Source organism: Heteronotia binoei, chromosome 4 (assembly GCF_032191835.1).
Source record: "Heteronotia binoei isolate CCM8104 ecotype False Entrance Well chromosome 4, APGP_CSIRO_Hbin_v1, whole genome shotgun sequence".
NCBI lineage: Eukaryota > Metazoa > Chordata > Lepidosauria > Squamata > Gekkonidae > Heteronotia > Heteronotia binoei.
Window position 1 is genome coordinate 180,837,160 of NC_083226.1, and position 17,996 is coordinate 180,855,155.

The 17,996-nt window shown below is 50.5% G+C and overlaps 1 protein-coding gene across 1 annotated transcript in view; it reads right to left on the reverse strand.

The window, feature by feature from the left end:
• DCAF12 (DDB1 and CUL4 associated factor 12) overlaps nucleotides 1-17,996 on the reverse strand; it is a 76,777-nt gene that overhangs the window by 42,443 nt on the left and 16,338 nt on the right. The window contains exon 3 of the mRNA XM_060236244.1: nucleotides 461-667. Within this exon, the coding sequence (XP_060092227.1) occupies nucleotides 461-667 (207 nt within the window). The remainder of the gene's footprint in view (nucleotides 1-460; nucleotides 668-17,996) is intronic.

Genomic DNA, 17,996 nt, shown 5'->3' on the forward strand with positions numbered 1-17,996 from the left:
GTTGGACTGGAGGGGCCACTGGCCTGATCCAACATGGCTTCTCTTAAGTTCTTATGTCTGGGGCAGTAATGCTCTGTATTCCTGGTGCTTGGGGGGGGGGCACAGTGGGAGGGATTCTAGTGTCCTGGCCCCACTGATGGACCTCCTGATGGCACCTGGGTTTTTTTGGCCACTGTGTGACACAGAGTGTTGGACTAGATGGGCCATTGGCCTGATCCAACATGGCTCCTCTTATGTTCTTATGTCTGGGGCAGTGATGCTCTGTACTCTTGGTGCTTGGGAGAGGGCAACAGTGGGAGGGCTTCTAGTGTCCTGGCCCCACTGCTGGTCCTCCTGATGGCACTTGGGTTTTGTGGCCACTGCGTGACACAGTGTTGGACTGGATGGGCCATTGGCCTGTCCCAACAGGGCTTTTCTTATGTTCTTAAAGAAGACCCTTTCGTACACCAGGTGAACTTACATCTCCCACGCACACCGGATCAAGCGTAGGCAGTCGATAAATCGCAAGGCTGTTGGGGTTGTCGCCTCCAGTAGCCAGGAGGGTCCTCGAAGGATTCAGTTCGATGGCGTGAATCCCGCAGCCCTGATGATTTACCATGTCCGGCTCCCGATCCTTCAGAATGGGGATTTTCGTGATTTGACCGGTCTGAACATCCACCACGAACAACTGGGAGAAAGAGAGAGAGGAAGGCAGGGAGAGAAAGAGAGAGAGAAGTTAAAAAGCTGCAAAAACAATTAGGCACGGCTCTTCCACCGGGCAAAATACTTTGAGCAGAGATTATGGTCAGACACGATCTCTGCAAAAGGGAGCGACAGAAAGCCACAGCAGTATAGTGAAAACAGCTTCAGGACTATGATCTCAGAGACCCAGGTTCAAACCCTCCACTCTGCTAGGGCATCTTCCTGGGTGATCTGGGGCTGGTCGCACAGTCCCAGCCTAACCTACCTCCCAGGGTTGTTGTGAGGATAAAAGGGGGGAGAGGAGAAAGATGAGCTGCTTTGTGTCTCCATTGGGGGAGAAAGGAGGGCTATAAATGAAATAAATATAAATGAGCAAGTGATTTAGCTACTGCATAAATTTTGGACTGTATCAACAGAAGTCTAGTGTCCAGATCACGCGATGTGATGGTATGGCTTTACTCTGCTCTTGGAAGACCTCACCTGGAGTCTTGTGTCCAGTTCTGGACACCACGTTTTAAGAAGGATATAGAGAAGCTGGAACGGGTCCAGAGGAGGGCGACAAAGATGGTGTCTGGATAGAGTCCTATGAAGAAAGGTTGAAGGAGCTGGGGATGTTTAGGCTGGAGAGGAGGCGGCTGAGAGGTGATATGATCACCATCTTCAAGTACTTGATGGGCTGTCCTGTAGAGAATGTTGTGGAATTCTTTTCTGTGGCCCCAGAAGGTAGGACCAGAACCAATGGGTTGAAATTAAATCAAAAGAGCTTCCAACTCAACATGAGGAAGAACTTCCTGACCTTTAGAGCAGTTCCTCAGTGGAACAGACTTCCTCTTTGGGAGGTGGTGGGCTCTCCTTCCATGGAGGTTTTTAAGCAGAGGCTAGATGGCCATCTGACAGCAATGAGGATCCTGTGGATTTAGGGGGAGGCGTTTGTGAGTTTCCTGCATTGTGCAGGGGGTTGGGCTAGATGACCCTGGAGGTGTCAGCTTGTGTTCAATTGCATCCTATTGATCCTAACCACATTGCCTATATTGTTTATTTGCTTAGAATTAACCCTAGGGCCCTTTGATAGAATGCTAAGTATGCCAAACGGGGGGAGGGAAGAGCAGGGCGCCAGAGGCCATAAACGACGGGAAGACCAGAGGGAGGCGCCGCTGCTTCCCAGCCGCTGCAAGGACATCGGCCGAAAGGGGGAGGATGGATGGCCCAGGAAAGGAGATAGCCAGCGTGTGAATCAAACACCTTAGAAAGGGAAAATAACTTTGTTTTGAGAATGATTTAGAGGCCCCTGTCTTTGATGTGCCCCCATAAATGCTAGTGTCTTTTCAATGTATGTTATCACTCTCAAAGACCTTCTGCAGCAGTAACATTGTATATTCAATAAAGAAACTTATTTCAAAAGAAAGAGTTCTATTATTCTGAAGAATCAATGAACCCTGCGCTGACAGGAGGTCCCTTCCAACACTAGGATTCTTCAGGAGGTGGTGGGCTGTCCTTCCTTGGAGGTTTTTAAACAGAGGCTAGATGGCCATCTGACAGTAATGAGGATCCTGTGACTTTAGGGGGAGGTGTTTGTGGGTTTCCTGCATTGTGCAGGGGGTTGGACTAGATGACCCTGGAGGTCCCTTCCAACTCTATGATTCTGAGTTAGAGCGGTTCCTCAGTGAAACAGGCTTCCTCGGGAGGTGGTGGGCTCTCCTTCCTTGGAGGTTTTTAAACAGAGGCGGGGCATATTTCTAGGATGGAAAACCACCGCCTTCCCAAGATTGCCCTGTATGGCGAACTCTCCACCGGCCATCGAAATAGAGGGGCACCAAAGAAGAGGTACAAGGACTCCTTGAAGAAATCCCTTAGCACCTGTCACATCAACCATCACCAGTGGTCTGACCTAGCCTCAGATCGCAAAGCATGGAGGCACACCATCCACCAGGCTGTCTCTTCCTTTGAGAACACACGCATAGCTGGTCTTGAGGACAAAAGGAGATTGAGGAAGAATCACACTGCTACAGGACCAACCCCAAATCAGACTTTTCCCTGCAGCCGCTGTGGCCGGACCTGCCTGTCCCACATTGGTCTTGTCAGCCACCAGCGAGCCTGCAGCAAACGTGGACTATTGCACCCTTCTTAAATCTTCGTTCGCGAAGCCAAGCCGAGAGAGAGAGAGAGAGAGAGAGAGAGAGAGAGAGGGAGAGATGGCCCTCTGACAGTAATGAGGAGCCTGTGAATTTAGGGGGAGGTGTTTGTGAGTTTCCTGCCTTGTGCAGGGGATTGGACTAGATTACCCTGGAGGTCCCTTCCAACTCTTCTGTGATTCTAACAGGCTTCCTCCTTGGGAGGTGGTGGGCTCTCTTTCCTTGGAGGTTTTTCAACAGAGGCTAGATGGGCATCTGACAGCAATGAGGATCCTGTGACTTTAGGGGGAGGTGTTTGTGGGTTTCCTGCATTGTGCAGGGGGTTGGACTAGATGACCCTGGAGATCCCTTCCAACTTTATGATTCTATAAAATAGGGTAAATACCGATGCATACTGGCTGTGGACTATCTAGCGAGCCAGGAAACTGCCCTTTTGAACCTCCTCTCCGCTGTAATTCGCTAGATGGCCTAAGTTCCCCACCTCCACCCGATCACTCTGACCTAGTTTAAAACAGCCTGTAAAGACGAGAACAAAATAACACACCCGAAGCCCTATATACATATTATTATGGTAAACAACTTTCCATGGATCATTTGATTCAGCTCCCTTTAAAGGATTCTATAAACGGAATGCCACCTTCTCTAAATAGTAATGATCCTTCATACGTACAGGAGCGTCGCTTAATCAGTCGTTTAATTATAAGAACCTTATTAAGTTCTTCATCATATCCCGTGCACTGGCAAGCTATCCAAATTACCACCCAGTAATAAGCCCGACGTACATATAGTCTCTCTCTCTCACGCACGCACTTATACAGCACACAAATTATAACCAATTAATTGAACGGTAAAAAGCGGAGAAATAAAAAATTACACCCCGGCAGAATACCCGCGGTTAAAAGCCACACGGGAAAAAAAAACAAGTTGTAGAAGCAGTTCCAGGAGACTTTTAGGTTTTGTAATTGGGTGGCTCTGTTAGAACGCCTGAGAATCAAACTGTGCAACCCCCACCCCCACCCAATACATCCCAAGCCACCAAATCGAAACCCCAAAGAAGAGGAAGAAGATGAAAATATTGGATTTATATCCCGCCTTCCGCTCCAAAGAGTCTCAGAGCGGCTCACAATCTCCTTTACCTCCCCCCCCCCCCGACAACAGACACCCTGTGAGGTAGATGAAGATATTGGATTTATATCTCACCCTACACTCCGAAGAGTCTCAGAGCGGCTCACAATCTCCTTTCCCTTCCTTCCCCACAACAGACACCCTGTGAGGTAGATGAAGATATTGGATTTATATCCCGCCCTCCACTCCGAAGAGTCTCAGAGCGGCTCACCATCTCCTTTACCTTCCTCCCCCACAACAGACACCCTGTGAGGTAGATGAAGATATTGGATTTATATCCCGCCCTCCACTCCGAAGAGTCTCAGAGCGGCTCACAATCTCCTTTCCCTTCCTCTCCCACAACAGGCACCCTGTGAGGTAGATGAAGATATTGGATTTATATCCCGCCCTCCACTCCGAAGAGTCTCAGAGCGGCTCACAATCTCCTTTACCTACCCCTCCCACAACAGACACCCTGTGAGGTAGATGAAGATATTGGATTTATATCCCGCCCTGCACTCCGAAGAGTCTCAGAGCGGCTCACAATCTCCTTTCCCTTCCTCCCCCACAAGAGACACCCTGCGAGGTAGATGAAGATATTGGATTTATATCCCGCCCTACACTCCGAAGAGTCTCAGAGCGGCTCACAGTCTCCTTTCCCTTCCTCCCCCACAAGAGACACCCTGCGAGGTAGATGAAGATATTGGATTTATATCTCACCCTACACTCCGAAGAGTCTCAGAGCGGCTCACAGTCTCCTTTCCCTTCCTCCCCCACAACAGACACCCTGTGAGGTAGATGAAGATATTGGATTTATATCTCACCCTACACTCCGAAGAGTCTCAGAGCGGCTCACAGTCTCCTTTCCCTTCCTCCCCCACAAGAGACACCCTGCGAGGTGGGTGGGGCTGAGAGGGCTCTCCCAGCAGCTGCTCTTTCAAGGACAACCTCTGCCAGAGCTATGGCTGACCCAAGGCCATCCCAGCAGGTGCAAGTGGAGGAGTGGGGAATCAAACCCGGTTCTCCCAGATAAGAGTCCGCACACTTAACCACTACACCAAACTGGGGAAGAATTGCCGTCCTCACTATGTGGCAGTAAATCACAAAGCCTTCCCACATGCTCAATATCTTTACTCAAGGTTACTGAGAAGAGAAGAAGAGATTGGATTTATATCCCGCCCTTTGCTAGCCAATAAGAGCCCCAGGGCACAAGAGTGGTAAGCTGCAGTACTGCAGTCCAAGCTCTGTTCACGACCTGAGTTCGATCCCAGCAGAAGCTGGGTTCAGGTAGCCGGCTCAAGGTTGACTCAGCCTTCCATCCTTCCAAGGTTGGTAAAATGATTACCCAGCTTACTGGGAGGGAAGTGTAAATGACTGGAGAAGGCAACGGCAAGGAAAAGGAAAGGTCCCCTGTGCAAGCAACAGTCACTTTCAACTCTGGGGTGACGTCGCATTACGACGTTTTCACGGCAGACTTTTTTACGGGATGGTTGGCCATTGCCATCCCCAGTCATCTACACTTTCCCTCCAACAAGCTGGGGACTCGTTTTACCGACCTCGGAAGGATAGAAGGCTGAGTGAACCTGGAGCCGGCTACCTGAACCCAGCTTCTGTCGGAATCGAACTCAGGTTGTGAGCAGAGGGCTCCGACTGCAGCACTGCAGCTTTACCACTCTGCACCTGTAAAAAGTCTGCCAAGAAAACATCGTGAAAGCAATGTCACCCCAGAGTCGGAAACAACTGGTGCTTGCACAGGGGACTATCTTTATCTTTGTTTTACTTTTTTTGCTAGCCAAAGGAATTGGCTAGCAAAAAATCTCCTTACAAATCTCCTTTCCTTTCCCTTGCCCAGAACAGACATCCTGTGAGGTGGGTGAGGCTGCGAGAGCTCTCCCAGAAGCTGCCCTTTCAAGGACAGAGTCTCAGAGCGGCTCACAATCTCCTTTACCTTCCTTCCCCACAACAGACACCCTGCGAGGTGGGTGGGGCTGAAAGGGCTCTCACAGCAGCTGCCCTTTCAAGGACAACCTGTGCCAGAGCTATGGCTGACCCAAGGCCATTCCAGCAGCTGCAAGTAGAGGAGTGGGGAATCAAACCCGGTTCTCCCAGATAAGAGTCCACACACTTCACCACTAAACTAAACTGGCTCTCATGTCTCTAGTGGGGCCCGCTGTACAAGAAAAGAGTTCTTCCGGAGTCACCTGAACAAAAGGGAGAACTAGGGTCTGTTGCAATACCAGAAAAAGCAAGAGCCGCCTTTCAATAGATATGAAAAATATTTCCGACCCCAATATCTTTGGTGCCTGAGCAACCAGCCTCCTGGGATTTTGAATAACGAAAACACATACAGCAGACAGATGGAAATCTTCATCCTGCCACTGTGGCCACATAGAAGAAAGTAATTTTAAAAATATGATGGGCATAAGGTTTTATTATGACAATTATAATTCAAGAAGCCATTCATTCATTCATTCATTCATTCATTCATTCATTCATTCATTCATTCATTCATTTTATTAGATTTATATCCCACCCTCCCCATTTTAAGGTAGATGATGATGATGATATTGGATTTATATCCCACCCTCCACTCCAAAGAGTCTCAGAGCAGCTCACAATCTCCTTTACCTTCTTCCCCCACAACAGACACCCTGTGAGGTAGATGAAGATATTAGATTTATATCCCGCCCTCCACTCCGAAGAGTCTCAGAACGGCTCACAATCTCCTTTCCCTTCCTCCCCCACAACAGACACCCTGTGAGGTAGATGAAGATATTGGATTTATATCCCGCCCTCCACTCCGAAGAGTCTCAGAACAGCTCACAATCTTCTTTCCCTTCCTCCCCCAAAACAGACACCCTGTGAGGTAGATGAAGATATTGGATTTATATCCCGCCCTCCACTCCGAAGAGTCTCAGAGCGGCTCACAATCTCCTTTCCCTTCCTCCCCCACAACAGACACCCTGTGAGGTAGATGAAGATATTGGATTTATATCCCGCCCTCCACTCCGAAGAGTCTCAGAGCGGCTCACAATCTCCTTTCCCTTCTTCCCCCACAACAGACACCCTGTGAGGTGGGTGGGGCTGGAGTGGGCTCTCACAGCAGCTGCCCTGTCAAGGACAACCTCTGCCAGAGCTTTGGCTGACCCAAGGCCATTCCAGCAGGTGAAAGTGGAGGAGTGGGGAATCAAACCCGGTTCTCCCAGATAAGAGTCCACACACTTCACCACTAAACTAAACTGGCTCTCATGTCTCTAGTGGGGCCCGCTGTACAAGAAAAGAGTTCTTCCGGAGTCACCTGAACAAAAGGGAGAACTAGGGTCTGTTGCAATACCAGAAAAAGCAAGAGCCGCCTTTCAATAGATATGAAAAATATTTCCGACCCCAATATCTTTGGTGCCTGAGCAACCAGCCTCCTGGGATTTTGAATTGGTCTGAACACGAAGAACAAGCAGCAATTAGGACTTTATTAAAAAGGAAATCAGCCCTTCTGGTTTCTGTACGCAGGGAGCCAATCAATCGCGCCTCTGCCAATAATGGACACAAATGCACCTGCCTCTTGAGTGCCTTTTCCTTGCAGTGGGGAGGGACGGTGGCTTAGTGGTAGAGCGTGTGCTTGGTAAGCAGAAGGTCCCAGGTTCAATCCCCAGCATCTCCAACTAAAAAGGGTCCAGGCAAGTAGGCGTGAAGAACCTCAGCTTGAGACCCTGGAGAGCTATGAATGGGGCTGTGGCTCAGTGGTAGAGCATCTGCTTGGTAAGCAGAAGGTCCCAGGTTCAATCCCCAGCATCTCCAACTAGAAAGGATCCAGGCAAGTAGGCGTGAAGAACCTCAGCTTGAGACCCTGGAGAGCTATGAATGGGGCTGTGGCTCAGTGGTAGAACATCAGCTTGGTAAGCAGAAGGTCCCAGGTTCAATCCCCGGCATCTCCAACTAAAAAGGGTCCAGGCAAGTAGGCGTGAAGAACCTCAGCTTGAGACCCTGGAGAGCCATGAATGGGGCTGTGGATCAGTGGTAGAGCATCTGCTTGGTAAGAGGAAGGTTCCAGGTTCAATCCCCGGCATCTCCAACTTAAAAGGGTCCAGGCAAACAGGCATGAAAAACCTCAATTTGAGGCCCTGGAGAGCCATGAATGGGGCTGTGGCTCAGTGGTAGAGCATCTGCTTGGGAAGCAGAAGGTCCCATGTTCAATCCATGGCATCTCCAAAAAAGGGTCCAGACAAATAGGTGTGAAGAACCTCAGCTTGAGACCCTGGAGAGCCGCTGCCAGTCTGAGTAGACAAAACTAACTTTGATGGACTGAGGGTCTGATTCGGTAGAAGGCAGCTTCATATGTTCAGGGTGCAAATGAGAATTTCCTGAGAGTCCACACTCCAGCATGACATGGTGCTCAAGTACCACAGTCAACTGGCCTGTGTCTGAAGGCTTCTGAAACAAGAAAATTTCTGATCATGTTCTGCACCTCAAGGGAGAAAACCACAAAAATATCAGAAGAGTCCTGCTGGATCAGACCAGTAAAGGTCCATCTAGTCCAGCATCCTGTCTCATGCAATGCCCAGACGGTTCTTCTGGAAGGGCATAGAGACCAAGGCCTTCCCTTGAGAAGAACAGCAGAAGAGCCCTGCTCGGTCAGACCAGAGAGGGTCCATCTAGTGCAGTCTCCTGTCTCACAAAGAGGCCAACCAGTTCCTCTGGAGAGACAACAACAGGGCAGAGAGACCAAGGCCTTCCCCTGAGAAGAACAGCAGAAGAGCCCTCCTAGGTCAGACCAGGGAGGGTCCATCTAGTGCAGTCTCCTGTCTCACAAAGAGGCCAACCAGTTCCTCTGGAGAGACAACAACAGGGCAGAGAGACCAAGGCCTTCCCCTGAGAAGAACAGCAGAAGAGCCCTGCTAGGTCAGACCAGAGAGGGTCCATCTAGTCCAGCATGCTCTCTCATACAGGGGCCAACCAATTCCTCTGGCAGACCAACAACAGGGCAGAGAGGCCAAGACCTTCCCCTGAGACGAACATCAGAAGAGCCCTGCTAGGTCAGACCAGGGAGGGTCCATCTAGTGCAGTCTCCTGTCTCACAAAGAGGCCAACCAGTTCCTCTGGAGGGAAAACAACAGGGCAAAGAGGCCGAGGCCTTTCTCTGAGAAGAACATCAGAAGAGCCATGCTAGGTCAGACCAGGGAGGGTCCATCCAGTCCAGCCTCCTGTCTCACGCAGCAGCCAACCAGTTCCTCTGGAGGGCCAACAACAGAGCAGAGAGACCAAGGCCTTCCCCTGAGAAGAACATCAGAAGAGCCCTGCTGGGTCAGACCAGTGAGGGTCCCTCTAGTCCAGCTTCCTGTCTCACACAGGGGACAACCAGTTCTTCTGGAGGACCAACAACAGGGCAGAGAGGCCGAGGCGTTCCCCTGGGAAGAACATCAGAAGAGCCCTGCTGGGTCAGAACAGGGAGGGACCATCTAGTCCAGCCTCCTGTCTCACACAGGGGCCAACCAGTTTCTCTGGAGGGCCAACAACAGGGCAAAGAGGCCGAGGCCTTCCTCTGAGAAGAACATCAGAAGAGCCCTGCTGGATCAGACCAGGGAGGGTCCATCCAGTCCAGCCTCCTGTCTCACATAGTGGCCAACCAGTTCCTCTGGAGGGCCAACAACAGGGTGGAGAGTCCGAGCCTTCCCGAGAAGAACATCAGAAGAGCCCTGCTGGGTCAGACCAGGGATGGTCCATCTAGTGCAGTATCCTGTCTCACACAGGGGCTAACCGGTTCCTCTGGAGGGCCAACAACAGGGTAGAGAGGCCGAGGCCTTCCCCTGAGAAGAACCTCAGAAGAGCCCTGCTAGATGAGGCCAGTGAGGGCCCATCCAGTCCAGCCTCCTGTCTCACGCAGCAGCCAAACAGTTCCTCTGGGGGGGCCAACAACAGGGCAGAGAGTCCGAGGCCTTCCCGAGAAGAACCTCAGAAGAGCCCTGCTAGATGAGACCAGTGAGGGCCCATCCAGTCCAGCCTACTGTCTCACACAGTGGCCAGCCAGTTCGTCTGGGGGGGCCAACAACAGGGCAGAGAGTCCAAGGCCTTCCCGAGAAGAACATCAGAAGAGCCCTGCTGGGTCAGACCAGGGATGGTCCATCTAGTGCAGTCTCCTGTCTCACAAAGAGGCCAACCAGTTCCTCTGGAGGGCCAACAACAGGGTAGAGAGGCCGAGGCCTTCCTCTGAGAAGAACATCAGAAGAGCCCTGCTGGGTCAGACCAGGGAGGGTCCATCCAGTCCAGCCTCCTGTCTCACACAGTGGCCAGCCAGTTCCTCTGGGGGGGCCAACAACAGGGCAGAGAGTCCGAGGCCTTCCCAAGAAGAACATCAGAAGAGCCCTGCTGGGTCAGACCAGGGATGGTCCATCTAGTGCAGTCTCCTGTCTCACAAAGAGGCCAACCAGTTCCTCTGGAGGGCCAACAACAGGGTAGAGAGGGCGAGGCCTTCCCCTGAGAAGAACATCAGAAGAGCCCTGCTGGGTCAGACCAGGGATGGTCCATCTAGTCCAGCCTCCTGTCTCACGCAGCAGCCAAACAGTTTCTCTGGAGGGCCGACAACAGGGCAGAGAGTCCGAGGCCTTCCTCTGATGTCGCCTCCTGGCACCATGATTCAGGGGCTGGCTGCCTCTGAACACAGAGGTTCCCTTTAGTCATCATGGCCAGTAGCCACTGATAGGCCTCTCCTCCCTGACCACGTGCGTGTCCATCAGCAGCACATGTTTATAGTAGGGAGCTTCCTGAGGCCAGCTCCTCCAGGTGCAACTCTTAACACATGAACTACACGTACAAAATTTAAACCGGGTGTGAGAGGATCAACCGCTCAAGAGTCTGATCACAGGATGGGCTGAAGAAATTATGTAGGACCGGGCTAGCGCATATTTGCATCACGGAAGGCCAAATTGCAGCTCAGGAGCCACACGTGGCTCTTTCACATATATTGTGGGGCTCTCAAAGTCCCCACCGCCCTGTCAGCTGGCCTGGAGAAGGCATTTGTCTCTTTAAATCACTTCTCCAAGCCAAGGCACCTGGCAGCTTGGAGAATGTATTTAAAGTTAAAGCTGCTTTCTTTCCACCTCTCCCTCCCCCATCTATTTCATAGAATAGAATCATAGAATCATAGAGTTGGAAGAGACCTCCAGGGTCATCTAGTCCAACCCCCTGCACAACGCAGGGAACCCACAAATACCTCCCCCTAAATTCACAAGATCTTCATTGCTGTCAGATGGCCATCTGGCCTCTGTTTAAAAACCTCCAAGGAAGGAGAGCCCACCACCTCCTGAGGAAGCCTGTTCCACTGAGGAACCGCTCTAACGGTCAGGAAGTTATAGAATCATAGAGTTGGAAGGGACCTTTAAGGTCATCTAGTCCAACCCCCTGCACAATGCAGGGAACTAACAAACACTTCCCCCTAAATTCACAGGATCTTCATTGCTGTCAGATGACCATCTAGCCTCTGTTTAAAAACCTCCAAGGAAGGAGAGCCCACCACCTCCCAAGGAAAAAGCCTGTTCCACTGAGGAACCTCTCTAACGGTCAGGAAATTCTTCCGAATGTTGAGCCGGAAACTCCTTTGATATAATTTCAATCCGTTGGTTCTGGTCCTACCACCTGGGACCACAGAAAACAATTCCACACCATCCTCTCTATGACAGTCCTTCAAGGACTTGAAGATGGTGATCCTATGATCTCTCAGCCTCCTCCTCTCCAGGCTAAACATGCCCAGCTCCTTCAACCTATCTTCATAGGACTTGGTCTCCGGACCCCTCACCATCTTCGTCGCCCTCCTCTGGACCCCTTGCCCAGCTTGTCTATATCCTTCTTAAAATGTGGTGCCCAAAACTGAACACAAGACTCCAGGTGAGGCCTTACCAGAGCAGAGTAAGGGTGTCTGTTGTGGGGAGGGTGTCTGTTGTGGGGAGGGGAAGGAGATTTGTAAGCCACTCCGAGACTCCTCCGGCTAGGGAAGGGCAGGGTATAAATCCAATCTCCTCTCCTTCTCTGTGTAGCAGCCCTAGACTTCTCAGCGGTCTCCCATCCAAGCGCTCACCAGGGCTTCCAAGAGCTGATGAGGAAAGAGACTGTAGGTCAGGGATGTCGAACATGTGGCCCGGGGGCTGAATCAAGCCCCCAGAGAGTTCCTATCAGGCCCCTGAACAACTGACTTGTCTTTGCTTCCTTCTTCCACTCTCTTGCTTCTTTCTGCATCACAGCTTGTTTTGTGAGGCTTGCTCAACCGCACAGGAGCTACAGAGCAAGGACTGTGTTTTCAAATGTGTTTGTCTGTGTCCTTTATAAAGTTTATATCCCTGCTACCTAATTTTAGATAGGCACACACAGGGTCTCCTTTATGTCAGCTCCGGCCCTCACAACAAATGAGTTTTTCACCCCCGGACTAGACTTTATATGCATGAGGCTTGGGGAAGATCAGAGGAAGAGCCAGTTTGGTGAGTCCGGCAGCCCTGCTGTAAATGATAACCGCTTTGAACTACTGCCGTCAGGAACAGGGACTCGCTGACTTCACGAAAACTCTCCCCCCGGCCTCCACCATACGGTAGACACAATTAAGCCCCAGCAAAGAAGAAGAAGATGATGATATTGGATTTATATCCCGCCCTTCACTCCAATGAGTCTCAGAGCAGCTCACAATCTCCTTTCCCTTCCTCCCCCACAACAGACCCCCTGTGAGGTAGATGAAGATATTGCATTTATATCCCACCCTCCACTCAAGAGTCTCAGAGCGGCTCACAATCTCCTTTCCCTTCCTCCCCCACAACAGACACCCTGCGAGGTAGATGAAGATATTGGATTTATATTCTGCCCTCCACTCCAGAGTCTCAGAGCGGCTCACAATCTCCTTTCCCTTCCTCCCCCACAACAGACACCCTGTGAGGTAGATGAAGATATTGGATTAATATCCCGCCCTCCACTCTGAAGAGTCTCAGAACGGCTCACAATCTCCTTTCCCTTCCTCCCCCACAACAGACACCCTGTGAGGTAGATGGAGATTATTGGATTTATATCCCGCCCTCTACTCTGAAGAGTCTCAGAACGGCTCACAATCTCCTTTCCCTTCCTCCCTCACAACAGGCACCCTGTGAGGTAGATGGAGATATTGGATTTATATCCCGCCCTCCACTCCAAAGAGTCTCAAAGTGGCTCACAATCTCCTTTCCCTTCCTCCCCCACAACAGGCACCCTGTGAGGTAGATGAAGACATTGGATTTATATCCCGCCCTCCACTCCGAAGAGTCTCAGAGCAGCTCACAATCTCCTTTACCTTCCTCCCCCACAACAGACACCCTGTGAGGTGGGTGGGGCTGGAGAGGGCCCTTCCAAGGACAACCTGTGCCAGAGCTATGGCTGACCCAAGGCCATGCTAGCAGGTGCAAGGGGAGGAGTGGGGAATCAAACCTGATTCTCCCAGATAAGAGTCCGCGCACTTAACCACTACACCAAACTGGCTCTCACAGAAGCTGCCCTTTCAAGGACATCTCTGCCAGAGCTATGGCTGACCCAAGGCCATTCCAGCAGCTGCAAGGGGAGGAGTGGGGGAATCAAACCCGGTTCTCCCAGATAAGAGACAGCACACTTAAGCACTACACCAAACTGGCTCTTCAAAAGCAGCACGCTCGGGGCGCACTCCGAGGCAGGAACTTAATTATCTGCATGTTCTAAAGAAACTATTAGAGCTGGAGCAGCTCGGCAAAGGGCACAGATTCGCACAATTCGATCCTGTTCCGCGGCATTTTCTCCATATCTGGCAAGGAAAGAATCAGCAAGAGTTGCTCGGCGGGTTGCAGCAGCCCACGAAACAGATGCCCTGCTTGGCTCTAAAGGAACGCTACGAACAAGGCAGCGAGGGAGTGGCATCGGAGGGGTCCCGTTTCAGATGCCACAAGGTGCTGCCGGACGATAATAGCTCCCCGGAAGCGTTCTTTGCACTGCTTTTTGGGCACGCTGCCTCACCTCAGATGCAAAAGATGCACGTTCCCCTTTAAGAACAATTGGGGGTGGTGGGGGGGTGGGGATTCCACCTCTATTCCCAAACATACTAGCCCAGTGGTGTTGAACTCATTTGTTATAAGGGCCGGATATGATATAAATGAGACCTTGTTGGGCTGGGCCACGTGGAGCCGCGCCAGGTGTACGCCTATTTAAGATTAGGCGGCAGAAATAGAAACTTTATAAAAGGCACAGACAAACACAATTTATACACACACACACACATATATATATATATAAAGGTAAAGGTAGCTCCCCTGTGCAAGCCCCAGTCGTTTCCGACTCTGATGTGACGTTGCTTTCACAACGATTTCATGGCAGACTTTTTATGGGGCGTGTGACGGAACCGGCCCGATTCTGCCTTCAGACCCGGTCCCGTCAGCTCCCTATTGAGTCGCCAACTCCTGGAGGGAGCTATTTCTCCTCCTGCCCCTTGGGCTCGCTGCCACCACCTGCTCAGTCTAGGGGTTCACATTGAGAGGAACAGGACTCCCAATCCCCCTCTCCAGCTATGAGGCTAGGCCTCCAGGTCCTCTGCCACCCCGTGCTTGGGTTTTACAGAGACCTCAGCACTTCTTTGGGGCACCCCTGGAGGATTGGCACCTTATCCAACTGCATGCCTTCCTCCTTGCCCAGGGCCCCCTTCTCAACACAGCGTGGTCTAGAGCGGTTGGGGATCTATGTGGTACAGAGATTGACTGCCAGCATTTAAACAGTAAAAATATATTTATTTAAAAGAGAAAAAGAAAAGAAAAGAAAAACAAAACAAAAACAGTTGCATTTAAAAAGTTAGCACAGCACAGCACCCGTACAGCAAACAGCCTTACAAACAAAATGTGTTATAAACGCATTTTACTGTCCCTGATCTAAACACGCCCTGCCTTTTTGGATGACTTACTTGGTCTTACTGCCTGGAGGCCTCATTTTCCTGAGCAGGCCTCGCCCACAGGCAGGAGCTCACAGGCAAGCAACCTCTCTTCCAGAGCGCCAGCTGCAAACTGAAAAACTCTTCCTCCTAACTCACATGCAGAGAACAAAAGAACTTCCTGCCTCTCTAGGAGACTTTCCCCCTAGAGTTGCTGGTTTGGCTCTGGAAGGGAGGGGGGGGAAAAGGAGGGGAAGGCTAGGCCCAAGCCTGCTTGGCAGTTTAGCAATCCCTCCCAATGAAGCACCAACATGGATTAAAATGGCATTTCTCCACAGGGCGGTTTGCCATTGCCTTCCCCAAGCTGGGTACTCATTTGACCGACCTCGGAAGGATGAAAGGCTGAATCAACCTTAAGCTGGCTACCTGAACCCAGCTTCTGTTGGGATCGAACTCAGGTCGTGAGCAGAGCTTAGGACTGCAATACTGCAGCTTTACCACTCTGCGCCACAGGGCTCTTAATACACACACACACACACACACACCCTTAAAACACGCTTAAACCATTAGCACTTGTTGGTCTTAAAAGTGCTTTCTTTGTCTCTCTCCCATGGGATCAAGGGAATTGGGCAAAGGAAGCTCTGGCTCTTTACCTCCTTCTTTCTTTCCCCAGGGGACCAGGAGGGGAAAGGAAGAGGGGCTTGGCTCAGTACCTCTGTTGTGTGATTGAGAGAAACTGGAAAAACAAGTTCTGCGGTTCTCTCTTTGCTCTGTAGCTTCTGTGCGATTGAACGAGCCTGCCAAACCAAGCTGTGATGCAGAAGGAAGCAAGATATAGGGAGAAGGAAGCAGATGACAGCCAGTTGCTTGGGGGCCTGATAGGAGCCCTCCAGGAGCCTGTTTCGGTCCCCAGGCTGCATTTTTGACACCCCTGTGCTAGCCATTCCATTAAGGATTCAGTTTGTAGACAAGGATTACGCACGCCAGCAAACTAGGATTGCCAGGTCCAGTTCAAGAAATATCTGGGGACTTTGGGGGTGGAGCCAGGAGACATTGGAGGCGGAGCCAAGAGCTAGGTTGTGGCAAGCGTAATTGAACTCCAAAGGGAGTGCTGGCCATCACATCCAAAATTATGTAACATTTATTTTGGCTGTGATGAGTGAAGCATATGAGTTGGTAAAATTCACGTGGATAAAGCAGTAATGAGAAACAGGAGTTCTGTAGACCGGTTTATGTCTGTAAGCTGGTTTTGTTTATCGACCTTTCAATCCGGAATATTTATGAACTTTCACGATACTGGAAAATCCTGATATGAATAAAGGAGTCAATTTTCTGCTACAAGTGTAAAAAACATCTTTAATGGACATTATTGAGAAATATTTGCATCGCAAGAGGAATTCTTTACACAGAGCTATCGTTTTTCTTCCCACCTGGCAAATGGCGGCCCTACAGCTAACACAAACTAAACAAGACTCCCTGAAATACATCTTTGGCAAGAATCATAAAAGGCATGTAGTGAAAGAGAAACTACTACTAACAAAGACGGCTGCTTCGCTACTGAAGACACTGAAAAATCCAGGTTCGAATTCTTACTCTGAATCCTTACTCAGCTGCCCTGAGCCTGCCTTGGCGGGGAGGGTGGGATATAAATAAAAATTATTATTATTATTAATTATTATTATTATTACTCCTGCAATAGAAGCTTGCTGGGTGACCTGGGACCAGTCACACGCTCTTGGCCCAGCCTACCGCAAAAGGCTGTTGTGAGGATAAGGCAAAGGATTTAAGCAGCTTTGGGTACCCGCTGGAGTGAAAGGCAGGGGAGGGACGGTGGCTCAGTGGTAGAGCATCTGCTTGGGAAGCAGAAGGTCCCAGGTTCAATCCCCGGCATCTCCAAAAAAGGGTCCAGGCAAGTAGGTGTGGAAAACCTCAGCTTGAGACCCTGGAGAGCCGCTGCCAGTCTGAGAAGACAATACTGACTTTGATGGACCAAGGGTCTGATTCAGTAGAAGGCAGCTTCATATGTTCATGTTCATATAAATGAACAAAATAAATTTTTCAAATGCCAATGGAAGAATCAAAGCCAGAACGTCTCCCCCACCACACACATGTCTTTCCAGATCGCAGAAGGTTTCCTCAGCGTGTTCTGGAACCAAGACGCCAACGCTGAAAACTTCACAGGGTCAAAGGACAGCCGTCTTTCAGAAAAAACGGCGCAAAAGCTTCTGACATGCTCCAGCTCAGCTCTCGATGGAGAGGGGTTTACTCTCTAAATCTCTACTCCCTGTGGCGAAAGAATGGTAAAGAGCCCCGTGGCGCAGAGTGGTAAAGCTGCAGCACTGCAGTCCTAAGCTCTGCTCATGACCTGAGTTCAATCCTTGGCGGAAGCTGGGTTTTTAGGTAGCTGGCTCCAGGTTGACTCAGCCTTCCATCCTTCTGAGGTCAGTAAAATGAGTACCCAGCTTGCTGGGGGGGAAAGCGGAGATGACTGGGGAAGGAAATGGCAAACCATCTGTAAAAAGTCTGCTGTGAAAACATGATGCGCCGTAACCCCAGAGTCAGAAACAACTGTTGCTTGCATAGGGAACTACCTTTACCTTTTTAAAAAATCCCCTTTAATCTCAAGATCCCTCAACAGTCGAAAAGAGCTGCAGCCCAATAGCAAGGACTAACAACATTTGCGGCAGGGGGATGAGCGCTCGTGAGTCACTGCTCACGTCTTCTGTGGAAAAGATCAAGAGTCCAGCAGCATCTTAGAATCACAGAACCACAGAGTTGGAAGGTGCCACCAGGGTCATCTAGTCCAACCCCCTGCACGGTGCAGGAAAATCACAAACGCCTCCCCCTAAATTAACAGGATCTGTATTGCTGTCAGATGGCCACCTAGCCTCTGTTGAAAAACCTCCAAAGGAAGGAGAGCCCACCAACTCCCGAGGAGGAAGCCTGTTCCACTGAGGAATCATAGAATCATAGAGTTAGAAGGGACCTCCAGGTCATCTAGTCCAAACCCCTGCACAACTCAGGAAACTCACAAACACCTCCCCCTAAATTCACAGGATCTGCATCGCTGTCAGATGGCCATCTAGCCTCTGTTGAAAAACCAACAAGAAAGGAGAGCCAACCACCTCCCAAGGAAGCCTGTTCCACTGAGGAATCATAGAATTGGAAGGGACCTCCAGGTCATCTAGTCCAAA